Source organism: Triturus cristatus, chromosome 5_2, assembly GCF_964204655.1.
Source record: "Triturus cristatus chromosome 5_2, aTriCri1.1, whole genome shotgun sequence".
Lineage (NCBI taxonomy): Eukaryota > Metazoa > Chordata > Amphibia > Caudata > Salamandridae > Triturus > Triturus cristatus.
This window is the reverse complement of record NC_140588.1, coordinates 888236173-888260755: the sequence shown is the minus strand read 5'-3', so window position 1 is coordinate 888260755 and position 24583 is coordinate 888236173. Positions and strand designations below refer to the sequence as shown.

General features: G+C 47.2%; 1 protein-coding gene across 1 annotated transcript in view; it reads left to right on the top strand.

Annotated features, from left to right (window-relative positions):
- Nucleotides 1-24583, top strand: part of TBC1D8B (TBC1 domain family member 8B) — a 765078-nt gene that overhangs the window by 368686 nt on the left and 371809 nt on the right. The window contains exons 8-9 of the mRNA XM_085608029.1: nucleotides 5137-5274; nucleotides 6543-6693. Coding sequence (XP_085464155.1) covers nucleotides 5137-5274; nucleotides 6543-6693 — 289 coding nt within the window. The remainder of the gene's footprint in view (nucleotides 1-5136; nucleotides 5275-6542; nucleotides 6694-24583) is intronic.

Below are 24583 nucleotides of genomic sequence, written 5' to 3'. Positions count from 1 at the left end.
ACCATTAAAATCAAGCTTTATGCCAAATTTGGTGTAATTCCATTCAGTTACTTTGGTTGTACCTATGCCTAATTTAACACAAACGCAGGGGGAAAGTAGATTTTGGAATCCCCCCTTTTTCTCTACCCCCGCTTGACAGATCAGCCTGAAACTTTCCAGGAAAGAGTAAAGGCAGATTAGATTGTTTGGGTAAAGTTTTGTGAAGGATTGTCAATATATCTATCTATCTATCTATCTCCCCATCTCTCTCTCTCCATCTCTCTCTCTCCATCTCTCTCTCTCCATCTCTCTCTCTCCATCTCTCTCTCTCCATCTCTCTCTCTCCATCTCTCTCTCTCCATCTCCATCTCCATCCTAGTGGCAGTCGCCACTGGGTAGTTTGAGAAGAGCATTTTTTGGTTTGCTAATAACGTTGGCACCATTTGATAATTCTTCACAAACCTTTCCAAAGAAAAAAGTTCACCTACCTCAGCTCCCTCATTGAAACTTTTGGGTGATCCGTCAAGCGGTGGCTGAGAAAAAAGGGGGTCCCAAAACACAATTTCTGCATGCAGTTTTCCATGGGTATATTGAACACTGATATTGCTAAAATGGCATTACACCAAATTTGCCAGAAAGCTAGATTTTGGTCCAGGAAGCTTGCTTTTAGTGAATTGTTGTAAATCTGTCCACTCATTTTTGATAAATTAAGGTCAGAAAAAAACATTGTCTATTTGGACTGTTGGGTTTGTGGGATGCTCGTGAGAGCCCTGCGATCATGCAACTACAAATAATAGAACAATCTGATTGGCTGAGGGGGCTTTTTTTCTCCATCGGCCACCTCACTCCAGCCGGGTCTCTACAACATGAAGAGAACTGTTGTGACTGCCATTTCAGGACAAGGAGACTCAGTACCCGTATTCTGAAAATTAAAGCAAATAAGGTATAAAGTGGTAGGATTGGAGTACCCTGACCCTCCTGGACCTTGTGCGGGGGTTCCAGTGTGGGGAAGAAAAAAATTATTTGGGGTTTCCATGATCCCGCAGGTGCCTTGCAGGAGTTACCCCAGCCTCTGGACCCTCTGTGGGATTCTTACGGGAGCACTGAGAGCTGCTTTGTTTCCTGTGAGACTCTTGCACTGTTGGGAAAATTGGGGAAAAAAGGGAGCTGGTCTGAGTGTGTGTCCGGAACCCGTCCAGGACTGCCGTGACAGAAGTGCCGGACTTCTGGGGTTTAGTAACTATATATATATATATATATATATATATATATATATATATATATATATATATATATATATATATATATATATATATATATATATATATATATATATATATATATATATATATATATATATATATATATATATATATATATATATATATATATATATATATATATATATATACACATATACACATATACACATATACACATATACACATTCATTCATTCATTCATTCATTCATTCTCTTAATTTTGTAGAAACTGATGAATGAATTTACACCAAACCATTAAAATCAAGCTTTATGCCAAATTTGGTGTAATTCCATTCAGTTACTTTGGTTGTACCTATGCCTAATTTAACACAAACGCAGGGGGAAAGTAGATTTTGGAATCCCCCCTTTTTCTCTACCCCCGCTTGACAGATCAGCCTGAAACTTTCCAGGAAAGAGTAAAGGCAGATTAGATTGTTTGGGTAAAGTTTTGTGAAGGATTGTCAATATATCTATCTATCTATCTATCTCCCCATCTCTCTCTCTCCATCTCTCTCTCTCCATCTCTCTCTCTCCATCTCTCTCTCTCCATCTCTCTCTCTCCATCTCTCTCTCTCCATCTCTCTCTCTCCATCTCCATCTCCATCCTAGTGGCAGTCGCCACTGGGTAGTTTGAGAAGAGCATTTTTTGGTTTGCTAATAACGTTGGCACCATTTGATAATTCTTCACAAACCTTTCCAAAGAAAAAAGTTCACCTACCTCAGCTCCCTCATTGAAACTTTTGGGTGATCCGTCAAGCGGTGGCTGAGAAAAAAGGGGGTCCCAAAACACAATTTCTGCATGCAGTTTTCCATGGGTATATTGAACACTGATATTGCTAAAATGGCATTACACCAAATTTGCCAGAAAGCTAGATTTTGGTCCAGGAAGCTTGCTTTTAGTGAATTGTTGTAAATCTGTCCACTCATTTTTGATAAATTAAGGTCAGAAAAAAACATTGTCTATTTGGACTGTTGGGTTTGTGGGATGCTCGTGAGAGCCCTGCGATCATGCAACTACAAATAATAGAACAATCTGATTGGCTGAGGGGGCTTTTTTTCTCCATCGGCCACCTCACTCCAGCCGGGTCTCTACAACATGAAGAGAACTGTTGTGACTGCCATTTCAGGACAAGGAGACTCAGTACCCGTATTCTGAAAATTAAAGCAAATAAGGTATAAAGTGGTAGGATTGGAGTACCCTGACCCTCCTGGACCTTGTGCGGGGGTTCCAGTGTGGGGAAGAAAAAAATTATTTGGGGTTTCCATGATCCCGCAGGTGCCTTGCAGGAGTTACCCCAGCCTCTGGACCCTCTGTGGGATTCTTACGGGAGCACTGAGAGCTGCTTTGTTTCCTGTGAGACTCTTGCACTGTTGGGAAAATTGGGGAAAAAAGGGAGCTGGTCTGAGTGTGTGAACAGGCGAATGACAAGCGCAACGAGGTGGGCTGCCCCAGGGGTTAGACGCAGGGCCTCGCCACTGGCACTGCCTATGACCTCACATATTACAACGCTCATGCCATTTTCTTTCACAGCACTGATCATGCTGCTGCTGACATCTGAACTGACATAATTGACAACACTGTGCATAGCTGGGGCTAGGGTTTTAGTTACTTGAAATAACTAGCTTTAAATTTTAGTGTTATGGCTTTTCTTTTTTTTAGTTTAAAATGTTACGTTTTTTAGCTAACTTGCCCCATTTATCTTTGGTTGGTTCGCCTGATACCCAAAGCGCCTTTAGACGTGGAACTGCCCTCAGGAAGCTAAGGTCTTAAGTTCAATCCATAGCTGCATCAATACTTACATGGGCCTTTTGATACGACATCGCTAACCATCCATTAGACAGCCTGCATGTTATCCCCCCCCTTCCTATTAAGGATATGTGTAATAAGTCCAGTAGCCGAGGTGTAAAATAAAGCTGAAAAGTTTATTGATGAAGTTCTCAGATGTAAATAGGTATCAAGTATAGAGTCCCACCGGGAAAAGCTTCCTTGCTGCTCAGCCCATACTCCCAACTGACACTCCACAACCAGGCACCCCAACATTCCATTACCTCACCATGCACACCAACATTCACCCGCATATCCACACTGGCTGAACAGCAAGGTCAACGAAGCAGGAAAGATGCATTGCACTGGAAACCATATACAACACTTCTTCCCGCTTCGAAAACAGCAACAAAATGATACTTCAAGAAATAAGCATAGCAATAGCAAAAGTAACATAAATGTGAACAAGGTGAAAACAACATAATGGAAACTTACAAAGCAAGAGCACAGAGCATTTCATGGAATGGCATATGATAAGTACATAAGATGAAATTCAAATGAAACACTACAATAAGGAAGGAGAGGACATTGCAAATATAAAAATGGTGACACGACACACATCTTCCCCTTTTACGGAGCAAAAGAAAAATAGAACAATGAAATGCAAGATACAAACCCTGGTTCCAATAAAAGAAATGGTGGATTAAAAATAACTCTGGTACTCTAACTGATAGTTACTTTATTCCCAGTGGTCCAGGGTATATTTAAAAACAATGAGTGGATAACGTTATAAAGACTGTTAATTGTGTCTTAGTTATCTGCCGGTCAACATGTTTCAGCCCTTGGTCAAAAATAATGGGACTTTCTTCAGGACCTCTCTCACACAGAATTAAATAGTGAAAGTGAGTGGTAAAAAAGTTAAACCACGTGTGTGCGCATTTTTAGCACATGATCTAAGGTGTGCTAATTATGCTTAGTGGACTGACCGTAATTGTGGTCCACTACTGTGTATGTACGTTATTTATGAACAAACACTTCAGATCTGGTCCCGGGAGGGGTGGCCCCCTATAGTCAAACTTTTTGTCAAGGTGTTTGCTGCATTGCTATCTACTCCCCATAATTGTTGACCAAGAGCTGAAACATGTTGACCAGATTTGGATTTATTACGACCTCTTTGTCAAAACTAACATTGATCACACTATTAAGGCTTCTCAAGCAGCTGATTTCTCCCTGAAACGCCTCAGTGCTGTTCTAGTGTAGTTGGAATTGTTTCATCATCCAAACCAAATTCATGTCTGAAAATGTCTATGGGAATGCTTTACTTACTGGAGTGACGAAAACCTCACCGGCACAACTAAAAAACCCCTTTTACTCTGCTGCGCATTTGACCACAGGTACCAGGATAATTGACTACATAATACCAGTACTGACAGACCTCCAGTGACAACTGTTGGAGGCAAGAGATGAATTCTAACCAGCCTGTTTGACATTCAAAGCCCTCCAACCTAACCCACTACCTTTACTCTTCCCTTCACACCTCAGGTGGGATGAAAACCTTAAGGAGCAAAGAGTCTTATTTCTAGAAATCAGAAGATTTAAAACCAACTCAGCAGTACATAAATCGTCCTCTGGTGCTGACCCCTCACCCCCTTTTTATGGTTCCCCCTAACAGACAACGTCGGACATCAAGAGTCACTTTCCAGAAAAATTTATTTAAAAACTCTCCCATCCAAAAAGGATTAAAATGTCTACACTACTCCTTCTTCCTCTGAATCAATCGTGTAGATCCATTCTTCATGTATGCTATCTCGTCTAACTTTTCTCCTCTTCATTTACTCCTCCTCTAAATTGTTAACTCTATAATATGTACATTTTCTGTTGCTACCAGTTAAGTTTACTCCTTCACGTTTAAATGAATGCCTGACACACAGCCTCATGTCAAATTGCACCATATATAAGGGGTTTGACACTCCAAGGAGCAGAACAATGCTATATAGAAAAAGTTAATAATTAATGTACATTGTGTAGACATTGGTCCTCTTACAGAATTAAATAAAAAATGTCATCTATTCAATTGAAAGGGTTTTGCAGATTCAATGGCTGTATCAATGCATCCACGTTTCTATTCAGGTTTGCGATCCTGATGTGACAAATTATTATGAAGGCCAGTCAATGGCGGATCAGAAAGGCAACAGCAAGGCAGTGAGTACCGAAGCACTGATGACGGTCTTTCATCCCCAAGATTCAGAGAACCTCGATCCAAAAATGGTAAGTGGATGAAGACCTATTTTCAGCCTCCTGCACAGTGTTGTGAAAACGAAAGCATTGAATCTATGGATTCACATATCAAGGAATAGCTAACCTTCACCATATCATTCCAAATGGTACATACACCATTTTTTTTATAACAGATTTATTGCATGCCTGCCTTTACCCTGGGCGTGAAATGAGGATTTCCTTGGCATTAACAATGCATCTCTGGCCATTCCGCAAGAGAGAAGACATTATTGTACTTTCTCCTTCACTGGACTCTTCTGTTCTTGAGGGACTTGGGCCTGTCAGTGTCGCCCCTGAACTGTGTCCTGAGAGTAGCTGAGAACGTCCTTCTTATACCCTACAGTGCTGGATTGCCAGTTATGTTTCATATGTCTCCGGAGCAGCAGACATTCTCAACAACATCCAGAGTGGGGTCGCAATCTCTTATGGAGTGTCAGAACATATCTCCTTTAACAAGCTCTCCTTTGAGCAGTTCCTTCATCGTCACATCACAAGCCCCATACTCATAAGTTAAAAGGCCCACACTCATATATATATATATATATATATATATATATATTTTAAATTTAAACTTTATTTGGCCAACACATTATGCTCCCAACAAATGGTGGAATGCTTTATAAACAGGTCTCAGTTCTTCCCTGCCCACCCCCCCCCACACTAAAAAGGCCCACTCTCTTTGTTTGTGGCTGAAAATGACTAGTTAATCGAAAATTCAGTACAAACTTGAAAGTAAATGGGTGACTTAAAACGTGATAAAGTATTGTTGTATAAGTCCCTCACCTCTCCCCTCCCCCTGACTGTTCTACGTTTATCCAAGAGTCGGCTTATATATATTGGGAACACAAACATGACCATTAACCAAAGAGGTGTACATGGATAGAGTGGGGGACTGAATATCAACCCACGCCCTTGTGGAAGCCCACATATACAGGCACTAGTCAGCCTACCAATACTCGCACTAGTCCACTGGAAGTGTAATATCCAAGTCGTTTTGCTGTTTCTTACTTGTGCTATACGTTATATTATGGGATGGTTGTTCCATAATGCACTGATATCATCTGACTGCCTGTATACACCTGTCATCATGTATTAATAAACAGTATAACGATGTACCATGAAAAGTAAAACTCCCAATAAAAAAATGTAAACAAAAAAAGTATTGTTGTATAAGTCCATCATAGCACTGTTATGCACAAATATCAACTTGAAAACCTTTTAAATTGTTGGCACATCCATTTTGTTTTCATTATCTACAGTTGAAAGAAAAGATGAAAGAACAGTCATGGAACTTCCTTTTTAGAGAATGCGGAAGAGGTGTAAGCATGTTCCGGGAAAAGAGAACACGTGACCTGGTTGTAAGAGGCATTCCGGAAACACTGAGAGGAGAGCTTTGGCTGCTTTTCTCAGGTACAATATTGAGCAGTTAAACTAAAGTTCTAACGCTGTGTGCCCCTGCCTTTGCGATAACACTATACATAATGTCAATATATATTTTATATTATACATATGAAGGTCTGTAAGCAGCATACTTATTATAGGGTGCTGTTCCTTTTATATTTGTCTCCGTGTGTTTTTTATACAAATATACTTGTATTTTTACTGTATACATGCCAATAGACCCGATTCAGACAGGAAGCAAAACATGATTTTATTTCAGTTGTCTCCCACCTGAAATTGCCTGTAGTTCAATAGACGTCCTTGGGGAAAATACCTCCCCCCCCCCCCCCCCCCCCCCAAGATGTATCATTTTGAAACATCCAAGCAACAACACTTCTAGCGCAATCCTGGAAGATCATAGAGCGGAGAAAATGTGTGAAAAGGAAGCGTTTTTTGACAGTCAGGCACTCGCAATTTCATTGTGTGTACTCCTGTCAGCCCGTCCAACAAATTGTTATGTATTACCTTGGAGTGCCCCAGGACCTGCGCATTTTGGGTGACCTAAACTGAGTGCTTGGTGTCCCAACTGCTTCCTGGCACCCCCACACGTCAGCCGTTCGACCAGCTAGCTCTACAGTGCCACTACAACACCCCTGTATTCTACCCTGGTGTAGGTAGTCTCTGACAACCACTGAACATGACAACCCTGATTCCTCAGGGATCGTGGAAAAAAGTTCAGTACTTTTCGCTCAGACACTCATGCTTGCTTACTCTCAGAAAATACACAGGATGGCGATTAGGATGTTTCAATAAGTGGTCCAGAGGCAGCCTTGTGTAAAACGTGTGCTGCGACAATCCGGAGACAGAAGCATACAAAAGAGATTGCTAGTACCGATATAGTGAATAGTGGATACATTTCTATCATAGTGCTAAGAAGATGAACAGAAACAGTTCAGATAAAACAGTAGAACTTGCATATTGTAAAATGCGCGCCCTAAGTAATTTGCTAAAATGTACCAAGCCTAACCTGGATGTGTAGGTGTATATGCGTACAGATGTGTATCTGTAGCCAAGAAGCCCCCAGGGATGAACCAGTCTCTCACCTGATGGTTTAGAACGAAGGACCCCGTCTCTGCATCGAGGATGACAACCCGCAAGGAATGTCAGACCACTGTGTGTCAAAGATTCAGCATGCAGGACCCCTGTCTCAGCTTGGAAGGAATTCACGTCTAATTTGTAGGGGGAATGAGGGTTTTTTGTACTAAAGTTGTCACTCCAGGGTTTCTTCTAGAATCGATACGTTTTTAAAACAATCATGGATGTTTTGTAAACAATCATAAATGTTTTGAAAACAATCACCAATGCTTCTCTAAACAAGTGCGATCATGCACAGCTGGCAGTTGACCAAGGGTGAAAAAAAGTGGTGACCCTTATACAGAATAAATCTGCTGTGCCTGGGGACATGTTATGTACGTCAGGTGCAGGGATTCTGATAGAAGACCACAAGCCTGGTGTCGAAGAGACAGAAGCAAGCTATTAGGTAAAAGGTCATCTGTTTAGAATAGTTACGGTTGTGTGGATGGGATAATGTATGTAAAACGGGGTATATATGATGGTACTATCCTAAAAGACATGGCAGAGTCCATCCTGTCCGTTCTGGCCAGGGTGAAAACACTGTCTCAGAAATTGTAATGACAGTGGAGAAAAGCCAAGCTTCATTTGACAGTTTTGTAAAATGCATATGGTAGAATACCTCAGAGCAGTCCTGAAATTGAGATTTTATTTATATAGAGCTTACTACCCCTGACGAGGTGTCAAAGCACTTTCTGTCAAGTAGCACAGAACTTAAAAAGGATTAGTAGTGAATTAGTATGGAGAAACATGAATTTATTTGAGTGATGGACATGTGAGTCTATTAATTGGGTTAAAAAGAATAATGGAGGGATAGAAGAGGAAAGAGTCTAGAAAGTGTTAATTGGGAAATCCTATTAGTTAGGGTAGGTTTGGGATCAGTAAGGAGAGATGGAGTGGGAAAGAGTCTCTAGGAATGAGTTAGGGAGGTCCTAGTAGTAAAATGAGGTATTGTATGAGTCAAAGTAGGGATACATGAGGAATTAATTTAAAAAGGGTTGTTTGGGAGATCTTAGTAGTAAAATGAGGTTTGGGGTGATGCAAGGAAGGAAAAAAGTAGGTTTGAGTTATTTTGGAGATCACAGTATCAATCAAGCAAGCAATCAATCAAGAATACTTTATTTCGAGTTTAGAATATAAATTCATAAAAGTCACAAACAAGCACAAATTTAAATACACATCCAAGATAAAAGGAACAAATCACATCAATATATTTAACAGTCCATGTCCATTCTTGATTTCAAAGTGGATTTTAAAAAACGGACAAAAAAATATGTACAATCCATGTTTAGTAGTTGTAAAAACATTAAAGCGGGTTTGACTTGAATAAAATTCAGTTTCTTTAAAATTGGGATCAAAAAGGATTTTCTTGGGACTGAATAAAAAGTGCAAAAAAACATGAAATGTTCTAAATCTGGCGGCGATTGCCCGTTACAGCCACATACTGGAAACAGCTGACCTCTAGTAGCCCCTTTTGGTCTAGCCAATAAAAAATGGAATGTATTACATGTGAACCTGGTTAACAGAAATTTTTCGTGTGAGGTAAGAGTGGCCAGCAGGTAGAGCTCAGCAGTGGGGGTCGTGATTAAGGGAAGATAGGACCGGACACTTGGTTTCATGACCTCAATCCCCTCCCTTTCTTGCGTCCTATGATTCAAGAAAGCGGTTTTAATTAGTGGGATATAATTCTTAAGGATTTCTTCGGGATTGGTAAATAGGGAACCCCTTCCCAGTAGGTCGAGTCCCTTTTTAATATAATTAAACCAGGGGATTCGTGCCATGTTCTCTAATGCCAGGCAGTCTTTAAATATGGCTCGGGTCAGAGGAATATCCGGATTAAGCCAGCACTGTAGCCAAAGGATCATAGGGCGCAGTGTTAATTGGTCGGATATATCATAGTAGTAGAATGGGTTATTTTGGATGAGGTATGGGATGAGTCAGAGAGTGAAGGTGGAGGATATCCTGAAAGAGGTATAGGGTGAAACATGGGGTAGTGCATTGGAGAGACACAAATGTGTTTTTATTTTTTGTTTTAAAAAATGTGAAAAATATTAGGGGAAGCCTGGAGCCGGAAGCATTATAGTATGCCTGTATGACCTTAGACGAACATTGCAAAACTCTGACAACTTTCTTTGAGAATACAATTGTGATGATCTGGCCAGCATTCTCACAGAAGTCAGACAGTACCTCCCGTCTTATTGTTCCCTCACACAAGAAAACCTTGTTTTTATCTCTTGCCTTGTAATGGTCGGTTATTTGCAGGACTGCAAAGCACTTTGCATGCTTACACTTTGTACTTCTTAGTTGAGCACTGCTTGCCCACTACAACAAATGTCTGCATTCCTAAGATTGGCTTGCCATAAACTGAATAAACAATGGTTTACTCGACAAGCTGAATTTCCCAATACTTTCTCTACCTTGCTAAAGACCTGTTCAACCAACTTGCTGAAACCAGCTTGAAGAACTCTGGGAGTAGAACAACATTATACACCCTGGACAATCTAGTTTTATACTGCAGAGAAGGACTAAATCTGCAAAATCTGAAAACAGAAATGCCCGACTCTCTTCCTTTGATGTGGGGCCATCTGAAATCTTATTCGCCTTCTCTTCAATAACTAGATTTCATTTGTTCACTGTTTTATCTGTTATAAACCATATACAAATCATTCTTGACCTTCCCATAAGGAAGAGTCCAGCCTCAGAAGAGGAGCTAATGACCCTAGACATATTTTGGTCTTTAGCGTCATCAGTGAGGTACAGTTTGACTCCCAATAGCACACCAACAAGGGCATTATGGCCACTAAATGCAACTCACTTATTCTCCAAGAAGGTGATGATTGTCTTGGAAAGGCAGAGTTCTACCTATACTTTAAGACTATCACTTGGTTACCAAATTAGTTGACTGCCTACCAAGAGGTTGGCGAGTTGGCTGGGCGAGGTTGTGGCCTTATGGCCAGAGCTGCTGACTTTGGAGTTGGGGAAACATGTTCGATCCTAGGCATCGGCTCAGCTTCTTGTGATTCTGGGAAAATCACTTAATCTCCCCGTGCCTGCCAAAAAATGAATATGTTCTTGTGTAATGTAACTGGTGCTCATGTATAGCGCTGCAATACCTTCGGGTCGATATCATAGGCAGGACCCAGCCACAAAGTGTGTAAAGATAGATGGTCATGCAAGAAAGCACAGCAAATACGTAGTGTTTCACACCTTTCCTTCAGAGGCAGACGTGCTCAGGACATCTCCCCTTGTGTTTCTGCCTTTTTTTGGAGAATGTTGTTAGCTGGGTATGGCAAAAATGCTCATTACATTTATGAAGACTGTTCAGATTTTCCCAAGGATAGAACATAAAATGAGCATTCGTTCATCTGGAAAAAGTAACCAATATTACAGCTCTCGCATCTCACATTTGTCATATTACAAAATGATTTAAAATGTTGAATTTGTGGTTGGCCATACCATTCTATGAGTTTAGGCTCCAAGTTTACTTTTATGAAGGCTTGAGCTGATAACATAGGCTGCCTGCTTTCATGGTGCTCAGGGGAGGCCTTGTGAGACATTTAACTGTGGAAAACATTACTCTATTTCCCAGCCACATAACAGTTGTGTAATTGAACAGAGTGGCTTGTACTACTGCAAGTAATTAATAATTTGTTGCCCGTTATTATTTAACTCTTAGTAGTAGCCTGGTGACCTGTCAAAGTGGCTGCTTTGTTGGATAGAAAGAAATTCATTTTACAGTGAGCACATGTGTAGAAAGAAGGCCAAGTCACTAGACCTCAGTGGACCAAGACTGATGACGTCTCCAATCTGTAACCTCGTTCAGGAGACACCATATGCAGAGCCATTCAATTGACTAAATAATGTGGCAATTTAATCCCCCTTAGATATTTCAGCAGAATGAGAATTCATGCGAAAACATAACAAACAATGCTAAACTATTGCTAGTGGAGCTTTCTTCAACTTTGAAAAAGGTATATCCAAAGGTTTCAGAATGTAATTCAAATAGCAAATTCCAAGATCCTTTGTCCCTTTGTGGAAAAAGCTATAATAGACCTATACTAAAAAGTCATTATTGCAATGTTGAAAGAAAGGCGTGTGTGGTAGGTAGGTGTTTGACCTGACATCCTTGGCATGGTACTGTCCCAAAGTTTTTCCCTTCACTCCCTTACTTTGCTGAACTTGTTTTGTTGGCATTAGGGCTATGTACACCTTAGCCCTGCTAACCAGTGCTTAAGTACTTCTGCACTTACCTTAAAACATGAAAAAATTAGACTACACCGAATTGCTCAGTTAATTTACTTGTCAATCCCTATTAAATGGTGCTACCTGACTTAGGGCCTGTAAATGAAGTGCTGCTAGTAGGTAGCAGTACTCCTTGTGCCACCCACTAAAGTAGCACTGTAAAACATGTCTCAGACCTGCCCCTGCATCATATAGTGCAGTTTTAAACTGCCATTTCGACCTAGCAAAATTGACCTTTTGCCAAGCCTAAACCTACCTTTTTAAAGCGTATGTCACCCCTAAGTTAGGCCCTAACCACCCTAGGACAGAGTGCATTGTATTTAAGAAGTAGGACCTACATGTTATATTTTTACATGTCCCTACTGTGAAACTACTAAAGTTATTTTTTACTGTTGTAAGGCCTCACTCTCCCACAGACTAACACTGGGTTACTTTATTACACTTAAGTGCTAACTACAGTTTGGGAGCTAATGGAGACATGCTGCCTTTCTGCGAGTGTCCTGCACCCTAGCCTGATTACATTTCATAGGGCACTGTCTGGAGCACACACAAAGGAACCCAACTGCCGACCCACCCATGCATTTATCACCCTAGATAGCTGCAATCAATCAATCAGTGGTTTATAGAGCGTGCTACTCACCCGTGATGGTCTCAAGGCGCTGGAGAGGGGGGAGAGTAGCTCCGGGTCAGTCGAAGAGCCAGGTCTTGAAGTCCTTCCTTAACGTGTGGAGGGTTGGGAAGCGTCTGATGTTGACCTGGAACTCGTTCCAGGTTTTGGCTGTGATGTAGTAGAAAACTCTCCCGCCGGTTCTGTTTCTGTGGATGCGGGGGACCTCTGCCAGGGCGGGGTCAGCGGAGCGGAGGTTCCTCTTGGGTACGTGGAAACATACTCTGTCGTTGAGGTATTTGGGTCTGATGTTGTTGAGGGATTTGTAGGCGTGGGTGAGGAGTTTGAAGGTAACCCTCTTCTCGACGGGGAACCAGTGGAGGCTTCATAGGTGTTGGGTCATATGTTCGTGGCACGGTGTCCCTAGGACGAGCATGGCTGCGGTGGTCTGGATGGTCTGGAGTTTCTGTAGAAGAGTTTTGTTGATTTCGGCGTAGAGGGCGTTGCCGTAGTCTAGTCTGCTGGTTATGAGTGTGTGGGTGACGGTCTTTCTGCAGTCGGGAGGGGATCCATTTGAAGGTCTTACTGAGGGTGCGTAGGCAGTTGAAACTGGTGGACGCGACGGCGTTGATCTGGCGGTTCATGGAGAGGGAGGAGTCTAGGATTATGCAGAGGTTCCGAGCGTGGTCTGTCGGGGTGGGTGGGCTCTCGAGGGCGGAGGGCCACCAGGTGCTGTCCCAGGCGGAGGTGCAGGGTCCGAGGATGAGGACCTCGGTCTTCTCAGAGTTGAGCTTTAGGCAGCTGTCCTTCATCCAGGCTGCTACGTTTCTTATTCCTTCCTGGAAGCAGAGTCTTGTGTTTTCTGGGTTCTTGGTGAGGGAGAGGATGAGCTGGGTGTCGCCAGCGTAGGATACGATGCTAAGCCCGTGCTGTCTGGCGATGGCGGCGATGGGGGCCATGTAGATGTTGAAGAGCGTCTGGCCTAATGAAGATCCTTGGGGTACTCCGCAGATGATGTCAGTGGGATCGGAGAGGAAGGGGGGGGAGGAGTCTGATCCTCTGGGTTCTGCTGGAGAGGAAGGATTGGATCCAGTTGAGGGCGGATCCCTGTATTCCTGAGTTGTGGAGTCTGGCGGCTAGCGTGCGATGCGAGACGGTGCCGAAGGCTGCGGAGAGGTCTAGGAGGATGAGGGCTGCGGTGTGTCCCTGGTCTAGCAGCATGCGGATGTCGGTGGCGGCGAGGAGGGCGGTCTCGGTGCTGTGGTTGCTGCGGAAGCCAGACTGGGATGCGTCTAGGATGGAGTTTTCTTCTATGAAGGCGGTCAGCTGGGCGTTCACGAGTCTTTCGGTGACGAGAGAGATGAGCTGGTAGTTCTTCAGGTCAGTTGCGTCGGCCGTTGGTTTCTTGAGGAGGGGTTTCAGCTCCGCACGCTTCCAGTCGTCTCGGCAGATGCCGGATGTGAGGGAGGAGTTGATTGTTCGTCCTAGTTCGTGTGCGATGACAGCGGTGGCCCTGTGGAAGATGTGAGGGCACAGGGGTCCGTTGGGGCTCCTGAGTGCGTCTTCTTCATGGTTGAGGAGATGAGCTCGACGAACGCGGGGGCCCAGGAGGTGATGGTTGGCTTCTCGGCGGTGGTGGGAGGTGTGGTGCTGTTTATTGCTGGCTCACTGAAGTTGTCGTAGAGGGCCTTGATCTTAAGGTGGAAGTAGGAGCTGAGTTTGTCGCAGAGTTCCTGGGAGGGTGTGATGTCAGTGGCTTCGCAGGTGGGCTTTGCGTACTGCTGAATGATGTTGAACAGTTCCTTGACATTGGATGCATTGGTCTTGACTTTGTCTCTGATGAAGGTCCTTTTGGTGTCCCTTATACTTTGGTGGTAGTCCTTCAGGACACTCTTGTGGTTGTTCCATGCTTCCGTGGTATTCAGGTTCCGCCAGAATTTCTCCAAGCGTCTGCAGGAGTGTCTGGCTTCTTGGAGTTCGGTGGTGAACTAGGCAGCCCTCAGCGGGCATTGTTTGGCGGTAGAGGGGCCAGCTTTTCGGCGCAGCAGGAGACCCAGTGGTGGAATTCCCCGGCTGCGGAGTTGGTGTCGGTCGTGGCCTTGGCGGGGGGAGGGTCTAGGAGGAGGGTGGAGTTCAGGTGTTCCTCGGTGACCTTATTCCAGTTCCATCGCGGCGGGCGTGGGTGCTGTGGTGGTGTTGAATGTGAAATGGATGCAGTGGTGGTCGGTCCAGAAGGGCTGGGTGGTGTGGCTGAAGCGGATGTTTGATCTTTCTGTGAAGATGGTGTCGAGGGTGTGGCCCGCTCTGTTGGTGGGAGTGCTGACGAGCTGTTTCAGTCTTAGGTTGGCGAGGATCTCGAGGAGTGTCGTGGAGTCAGGGTCCTGGCTGTTTTCGAGGTGGAAGTTAAGGTCCCCGAGCAGGATGTAGTCCATTGAGGTGATGGCGTGGGGTGCGGCGAGCTCGGCGATGGTGGTTGCAGGCTGGGCGCGGCGTCCTGGCGGGCTGTAGATGAGGGTGCCGCGTAGCGTGGTCCTGTGGCTGGTCTGGATCTGGAAATGGAGGTGTTCCGTGATGGAGTGGGGGTCGCTCGTGCTGGATGTGGAAAGTCGGAGGATGGGTCTTGTGCGCGATGGTGAGTCCTCCTCCCTGGAGGTGTGGGCGGTCCTTTCTCTGGATCTTGTAGCCGTCAGGGATTGCTGTGGCGATGTCGGGGCCTGAGGTGGCGTTGGTCCAAGTTTCCGTGAAGAAAGCGACGTTGAGCGAGAGGGTGTCGATCAGGTCCCAGATCTCTACGGCGTGTCGGTGTAGGGAGCACACGTTGAGAAGGATGCAAGTCAGGGTTTCAGTGGGTTGTTCAGTAGGTGGCCCTTCGGCGGCTGCAGGCGTCTTGTCGACAGTGAAGGATTTTCGGCAGTGTCCCCACGAGAACTGCCCATTGGTCATGTTGGGTGAGGATCTTACGCAGTCGGTGTGGCCTCCGGGGTTGAGAGTGTGGAGGGTGGCTGAGTCGTAGCAGTGGGGACCGGGAGAACCAGGGTTCCTATCGCTGGTCGCGGTCGGGTTGCGGAAGGGCGCAGACGGGCTTGCCTTAGGAGCATCTTTGATGCGCCAGCAACGAGCGTGCACCTGCTGCGGTCACCATTGAGTTGGGGAGGGGGCGGGAGTAGAGGTGGAGGCGGAAGTGGGGCTGGATCAGGGGGCGTGGCAGGAAACTGACTAGGAGCGGCGGCGGGGACAAAGGTGGACTGAGCAGGACAACACAGTGGCAGAAGCGCTAAAGGCAGAAAAGCGCTATGAGGAAATAAACAGGAAGGCAAATACACGGCTCAAAAAAATGGCACAAAATGACCTGAAAGCAGAGGCGGGCGCAAGGCTCGAACTCTGCTAGTGACGGACTGCGGCCGTGCGAACAACAGGTGGAGCTGCCGGGGAGAGTGCTGCCTGGACCGGAGGTCAAGGCTTTACCTTGACTAGGTAATCCAGGAGTAGTGGAAGGAGAAGTGACCAGAACCAGTCTTTCAGGTGGGTCAGGGAATTTCCACCACACAAAGAGGTTAGCACCAGGTATAAAAAATGGGGGCCTTCAGAACCTCTCATTAGAACACTCCTGGACATGTCGAAGATCAAATGAAGGACTGCACTGGTGTCTGAGGAAAAGGAACTGCCCTGCTGGCCGAACAAGGAGTTGACCTGCTTGATTTCAACCGAGGCTTTCCAGGGTGACTTCAAGGGTCAGTTGGCTGCCCTCCTGTATGAGCTACAAGCACGTACAAGCTTCCAAAGTCGTTCCTGCAACTGCCCAGCTGTCCGGCAACTGGACCTGCCTGTACCTGCCTGAGCTCTGATGCTGGTCTCTGCTGGAGCGAGTCCTGGTCTCCAAGAGTTGCCCCCAGGTCAGGACCCTTGGCTGGCATTATAGAGAATTCTTCCTGAGGAAATAAAAGGTAAAGTTACAGAATTTTAGGGACTTTTGCGACCCCAAAGTGCCCTCTACGCGATGGGAATCCTCTGCCAATGCAAAGCTCCAGAAGTACTTGCTCGTCACACTGACAACAACTTTCCATGGTGAGCAGCAACTCGAATCCTGCACTTCATGCTGAGAGCTACTGTCCGGGACGATCGACCAACGCAAACTTTGAGTGACAACGAGCACTTCGTACTATAGTTACAACCGTCCGTGGCGCTTGACTTGCACCTCAAGCTGGTAACCTCCCCCTCACTGCCCCCAACGCAAACACAAATCTTTGCATGGACTTTGAGAAGTTAACTCTTAAGCACTAAACTGGTCCCTGTATCCGACCCATGATCCATTGTGGTTGGACCCACGATCCACCATGGTCTGCCTGAACTTCTGACTTTATCCTGGTCTAGTGCAACCAGATAACCGTAAGTGGCTCTTTGTGCTTCATGGCACCTAATATCTCTGGTTTTACTGATTGGATTTAATTTGTTTTGGTGTCATTTCTTTATTAGAAATTAGTCTATTTTACTAGATCTGTTTGTGATGTCTCTGTGGGTTATGTTCTCACATTTTTACTGTTTGAGTGCTGCATAAATACTTTACCAATTTTCTCCAAGTTATGCCGGTCTGTTACGTGCCACGCTACCCACAGCTTAAGCACAAGTAAATTTAGTTACTTTTGTTGTTCAATCTGATAAGAATTAAAGTTATTATTTGAGTGGACTTCAACACTCTAAACTAATAACCAATTTTCTTACAAAAGGAATTACATAGATTCTCCAGCATTGCCTGTTTTCTTAGATTCCCATCCTTGAATCTTTCCCAGTCATCGAAGTGAGAGTCCCTCAGTAACCTTGAAATAGTTGTGCCAAAGCACCGACTGCTGTAACAGCCATAGCAATGCTCCATTTATTATTACATTCATCTTTTATTAAAAAAAGCTCTATCTTCAGCCAGAGAGTTGGTAATGCTCTGTGTCTCACCTTACCCAGAGGTGTTCACACCTCTGATTTCTACTGCATGTCATATGAAAGGGAATTCCAGAGCTTTGCTCATCCTCCGAAAACAGATAAGTCAACTTTTGACCATTTTCCTGGGCTTTAGGTGTGCTATCGCTTTCTTGCCTCTGAAAAATGGCGTTGACGGAGAAATCTAAGAGAAACCTCTTCAAGGTGTGTGATTTATTTGGAAAAAATAGGGTTTTCACTAATGACCCTCACAAGAGATTCCTCTATTGCCTCTATCCTGATCACAAGGCCAAAGACTAAAACATGCAGAATCTTTTTGGCCAAGACTCTCAATGCAAGGGAGGAAAGACTTCTCAGGCCCAGACCCTCAGTGATACAGAGGGAAGACTACTCGGGTGGATCCTGAAGAACAAGAGTTGAGAACGCCATCTTCAGGAGATAAACCTGGTGCTCCTTCCTCTGACTTGAAGAGGAAAGAGAAAAAGGAAAGATTGATTACACAAAATCTTCTAAAGCTAGCTCTAAGCCTAAATAGTCCTGTTAAGAACAACATGAGGTCAGAAGGCAAAACAAAGCCTCTTAAAAACAAAAATCCTCAGTCTCCACCAGAAAAAGGGAAGAATAAGAGGCACTCTCCAACTTCTTTGCCCCCACCAGTATCCCCATTGACTAAAATAGTGAAGATAAACCCTTTGTCCACAATATCTATCAATGATTAGGCAGATTATCTCACTGGAACATCCCAAGACTGTCACAAGTGGAAGCTGAAAGACTGTGCACTGAATCAAATAATTCAACACTGGGGCAAGCCAAATATAGACCTGTTTGCAATGGACAGCAACAAACACATGCTGCTTTTACACAAGCACGGGGCACCACTCAATATCCCTAGAAAGAACAGGAAGTATGCTGGGCTGAGCACTTTCAAAGATGTCTTGAACAGACCAACACCAGCAAGTGAAGCGCACACCCAAGAAGAAGCGACAGACTTGAATATGAACGCCGCCCCACCAGAGAAAGAAGAAATTGTCACTGCCATCCGATCTCTTGAGAACGGAAAAACTCATGGCCAAGACAACCTGAATGCAGAAACATTCAAGGAAGACACTGAATTGTAAGCCAAGATCCTCTATACACTGTTTACATCGATTTGGGAGGGAAAGAAAGTACCAGACGACTGGAACCAAGGCATCATCATCATCAAGATTCCAAAAAACATAACCAACTGTAACAACTAATGTGGAATCACTCTTCTGTTCATCCCAAGTAAAATCATGGTGAAAATATATATTCAGCTCATTTCTGTTGCCATGGACAGGCAGTTAAGAAAAGTACAGGGTGGGTTCTGCAGAGGTAGAGAGTGTGTTGATTAAATCCTTATTCTACGATGCCTTGCATAGCAGTGCACGGAGCTGCAGAGACAACTATACATCCGCTTCATTGATTTTGAGAAAGCCTTTGTTAGTATCCACTGTGACAGACTCTGGTGTATACTGAGAGTTTATGGCATACCACAGCAGATAGTTCTCCTCATCAAGAGTTTTTATGACAATTGTACCTGCAAGGTGGGAGATCGTGAGTATAGCTTTGAAGTCAAGACAGGGGTAAATGAAGTCAGAGTTGTTCTTCAACCTAGTCATGCACAAGAGAAGACCAAGCCACAGATGGACCTTACTCTCTACAAAGGAGGATCATAACTACGTGGTTAACCTAGCCTTGCTCTCTCACAAACACCAGCATATGCAGGAAAAGACTTCTCACCTCAACATCTAAGCAAAGCAAGTGGGCCCGAAGGTTAGCTTGAAAGAATCAGAAGCCATGCAAGTTCACTTCCCAAACCCTTTACCAATCAAGGTAGATAGTGGCCCTTTCCATGATTGAAGAGTTCATCTACCTAGCTATCAAATCAAACATGGAGTGCACATGACGGGTGCTCCACCCTAAGAGGCTGGGTTTTCATACGCGTCGGCCGTACATCATACACTTTAGCGACTAGATTACATATTTCTTCTGCACAGTTATGTACACAATCTGATAGAGACTACTAGCCGCAGATTCCTTCACGTAGAATTATCCCCAGGCGTGAGACTGGATCCGGAAACTTTTTGCCACAGCATCCCTGCGCGGCAGGGGGCGGGGCGATATCATGCGACTCCCCCTAGGCGTCGTCCGCGTATGTGACATCAGCGAGGTCACATAAGCCCCACCCCGGCGCACCTACATCAGTTTTTTCCTTTTCTGCGTGCAACCCGCATCCGATCTTGCTATGAGCCTGTTTCGGGCCCTTTTTTCTTCATCATTGTCCTTCTCTTGGTGGAATAGTGTGAGAATGCCTTTGGGCTTCAAAGCTTGCACGTCGTGTGAGCGTCTTATGTCAGCGACGGACCCTCATCGCATTTTTATGTGGTGTTTGGGGGAGGATCACGGCACCACAGATTGTGAGGCGTGCCAACAGTTGAAACCGCAGTCGCTGCAGGAGCGCCGCATGAAACTTCTCTCGGCGCATCTCTCCAGGCCGACATCCTCCCCTCGATCGGCAGACGGCTTCAGATATGACGTGGTCGTCGTCATCGCCCTTCCCTGATGTCGCCAGAGCGACGCTCACCGGTGGGTAAGTGTCGCAGTTTGTCCCCGGGAGGCGGGTTTCGGCCTGACGGGGGCGTGGACTCTCTGCGGGTGATGCGGTCCCGCGTGTCCTCCTACCCACCGTTTCCCGGTGATGGAGCATCAAGGGTCCAGATGGAGGGATACATGGCGGCTTTGCAGGCCTTGCTGGCGTCTCCTCCTGGTGCATCAGCGGTTCCCTTGTCTTGCGCAGGGCCTTCCGTGGTGCAGCTGGTGGCTCCGGCCCCGGCGCCGACTGGGTCGGATCCAGGCTTAGAGGATGTGGTGCTGTTGTGGTGCGGCTCCTCTAGGGTCCATCCTTCACACCACGGCGTCTCTGCCTCGCCGCAAACTCCCGCGGGAGTCCCTGTGGTGTCACGTGAGGCCGCCGGGACTCGGGTCGCATCCCCGAGACCTTCTCGGTCCCTTGACAAGGTGTCTAAGGCCGAGGTGAAGCCGCTACGGCGCCGGCAGCTGCTGGACCGGGCGGTGCCACAGGGGTCGGTGGACTCTCCTCGTCCCGCTTCGGGTCGAGGTTGGGTGCAAACCCCTCGCCCTCCTCCGGGACTTTCTCGTCCCTCCACGCAGGCGGCTGCCTCGTCGGAGGGCGAGTCGGCGCAATTCCGACGCCGCCCCCTGTCCACTGCGACTCCGGCCCGCTCCGGTCCCCGGTGCAGTGTGACTTCGAGGAGCCCTATCCAGCGTCTCCTTCGGCGCAGGCTGGCATTACCACTCTGCCTCAGGCGGCGGGCTCTACGGCTCCTGACAGGCGCCGAGTTGCGGATTCGTCTTTAGACGCTCTCTCTTCTCTGGAGGCTACCTGCATATTGGTGTCGTCCTCCCCGGAGACTGGCCGCCAAGTGGTGTCTTTTTCACCAGCATCGTCGGAGGGTGGCTCCCTGCCGTTTCTGAGGCCGCAGTGTTCGCCGGAGGAGTGGCAGGTCCCCCATTCCTCGGCTCCTCCTACCTTCCAGGTCTGGCCCCTGCCGCTTGGCTTGGGGGACGGCCGCCTTGAGTCTGCAGCTGCCGTCCACGGAGGAGCTGCTTTCTCCGCCACGGGGCCCTACAGAGGCGGGTGCGGCCTTGGTTCACGCGGTGTCCACAGCGGTGGATATTCTGCGCATGGGTGACCCGATTGCTCATTTTTCGATGGATTATCTCTTGGAGGTTCTCCAACAGGGCTCAGGTGGGAGGGAGATCCTGCTTCCCTTTGAGGGTTCGCTCATTTCGTCCCTGATGGGGGCTTGGGGGCATCCTGCCTCAGGGGATCCGGTGCCTCAGCACCTTCTACATCGGCACCTTCCGGCACCTCGTGACCCTGCGTGTCTCTCCCTCCACCCCTCTGCCGCCAGTCCTCTTTTGCGGACTGCCTTTCCCTCCTTGCCACCGCTGTTGACTCCACCCTCCCGGGAGGCCCGCTGGCTCGACTATTGGGGGCGCAACATGTTTGCCTCGACCAGCGCGGCTCTGTGGGCCCTGAACACCTTGTGTGTCCTGGCTAGGTCCTCCTCTTGTCTATGGGACTCTGTTGAGTCTTTGGGGTCCGCAGCTTCTCAGGAGACTGTTCAGGCGGACTTACGGCGTCATGCGTTGGATGGCCGGGAACTAGCGGCGTTTAGCCTTCACTCCGCTCTGGACATCTCGGAGGTGCTGGGCCGGGCCATGACTTCCTCCATCACTCTCCATCACCATGCTTGGCTTCGGGACGGCGTCTTCCCCGAAAATATTCAGGAACGGCTCATTGATCTCCTGTTTGATGGTAGTCTGTTGTTCCATGCCTCAGCTGACTCCGCCATCCAAAGGTTCCTGGTGGGGCTCCGTCCTCCTCCTCCCCCTTATACTCCTCCTCCTCCTCCTCCGTGATTAAGGAGTTGAGCTGGTTCTGGTCCTTCTTGGGTCGGTCGCTCTTGCAGTGGAGTGTTTTCTGGCCATTGAGTCCTCCTTGTGGGGACTTTGGCAATATTGGCTGCTGGATGGCCCTTGTTCGCTGTGTTTCTTGCTAGAACTGTTACGCAGACTTGGCCCAGAGATTAGGTCTTCTGTTTTCTTTGAGCTGATTGTCAAGCCGTTCACGGGGTATTTTCCCTGTGGCTCTTTTGTTTTTCCTCTGTTGCGGAAGTTCTTCCAAAGAGGGTTCTCATGTCTTGGGACTTAACGTACCCTATGTGGGGTAGTGGTAGCTGTTATACAGCTTGCGCTCTGCTGGGGAGTTCTGGTGGCCCTTTGGTGCCTGTTCTCTGTGGCGTTTCTGTATGTTGTCTTGCTTCTTGAGGGCGTGTGCGCGGCCCCTCGTGGGGGTGTGTCCCTCCCTTTTTCTCTTCTCCCTGCTTGGGATAATTCTGTGCCCTCCCTTGTCAGGTGTTGCCCACTCGGTCTTCCTGGGGCCCTGGGCTGTTTTTTCTGTTCTGGCGGCTTGTCTGTTAGCGCCGCTCTGGTTGACCTGTTGCCTTCCATCTGGTGTGGCTTCGCCGCCTTTTTCCTCATTTCCTTGGGCTCTCTGGGCTCTCCCCCTGGCTTTGGAGGGAAGCTTATTGCCTTGGAGGGGTGTGGAGTACTTCGGCCTCTCTGGCCTGGCCCTTGGTTCCTCTATCGTGAGTGTGCGGGCCCCTCCCACCCTTTTTTCTTCTTCCCCCATCCCTCTGGGATCGGTGGTGGTGTTCTTGTCGGGGGCTCCTCTTGCCTGGGAGGGGCCGGGTTATTGCCCGGTCCACAGGTCTGGTCCCCTGTGTGACCCTCTGTCCTGTTATGGATGGGGGGGGGGGTCCTTTCGCAGACCCTCCTTCTCCGTGGGTATTGCTAGGGTATCTATTCTACGTGAAGTAATCTGCGGCTAGTAGTCTCTATCAGATGTACGAGTTACTTACCTTCGGTAACTATGTATCTGGTAGAGACGATTCTAGCCGCAGATTCCTTCACGGCCCGCCCTTTCTTCCTGTTCTGCGAGGACCCGTGGGTTGGTCTCAGCACTCGCCTCCTGGTGGAAGGCTGTTTTTCTTGTGAGTGCATTCCTTTGCTCTTGGCGGGTTGCTCCGTCTTGTTGCTGTTCCTTCCTCCCCTTGGTTCTCTGGAGGATGGGGTTATGGTGCTCCTGTGCCCCGCTACTCGGGCTGCTCCAGGTTTGGGGGGAGAGGGGAGTTTCCTTCAATCTCCCCCCTTCCTCTTGCTGCTGGGGGTCCCTGCCCCTCTGCCGTCCTCTGTCTGGGGGTCAACTGGCCATGCCCTGCCCTTGTTCCTTGGGGGATGGTTGCCCTCTGTGCTGGGGTGGCTTGGAGGGTTGTTGTTGTTGTCCTGTCTGTTCTGGAGCTGGCTCCCCGTCCCTATTTCCTGGTGGGGGTTGTAGGCCTGCTACAGCTGTCCTGCCTGTACATAGGTTCCCTGTCTCAGGGGGAGGGGGGGAAGGCAGTTGCATGCTGGCAGGGTGGCTGCTCGGGGTTCCACCCCTGCCTTTGGAGGCTGCAGTGTGGCACCGCTCCTTATGGTGTCGCTTGTCTCCATTCTTTGTTTCTACTCTTTCGCACACTGTTCCCCTGCTTCCACAGTTTGCCTGGTGGCTCCCCGTTGCGGCGCGGAAAAGTTCTCCGAAGAAAACTGATGTAGGCGCGCCGGGGTGGGGCTTATGTGACCTCGCTGACGTCACGTACGCTGACGACGCCTAGACGGAGTCGCGTGGTTTCGCCCCGCCCCCTGGTGCGCAGGGATGCTGTGGGAAAAAGTTTCCGGATCCAGTCTCACGCCTGGGGATAATTCTACGTGAAGGAATCTGCGGCTAGAATCGTCTCTACCAGATACATTGTTACCGAAGGTAAGTAACTCGTACGATTAGCGCACACCTCTATCTTGCCCAGAGGTCTCTCTGACCACTCGCCTGTTCAAATTAAGCTCCGCCTCCCCGTACAGGTGGCCTATGTCCCCTTGGCTCCTTCGGGATGCTAAGTATCAGGAGACTTTACGACTTGACATTGCGTAATACCTCTGGTTTAATGTAGATACATCTCCATCGCCTATAACACTATGGGAGGCTCTTAAGCCAACGATCAGGGGGACCGACATTAGCTTTCGTACAGGCGAGAAATGCAGGCACCTAACATAGGTGTTGGAATTGGTAAACTGTCAAAGTCAGTTAGAGCTACAAATGTTAGAAGGGTCGGACCCAAGCTCCTGGCGCAATCTTTTACATGTCCAACAGCAAATTCATCAGCTCCTTACTGATGAGGCCAAGGAGGCGTGGCTGGCGACCCAGCGCAGGATTTATCAATGGGGTGATAAGTCCAGCCAAATGCTTCATCTGCTATGCCAGGCCAGGTCAATCCCGGTACAGGTTCCTCTCCTGAGGGCCCCAGATAGCCCATTATGTACCTCCCCTGAAGCGGTGGTCCAAGCTTCTGCATCCTTTTATTTAGATCTTTA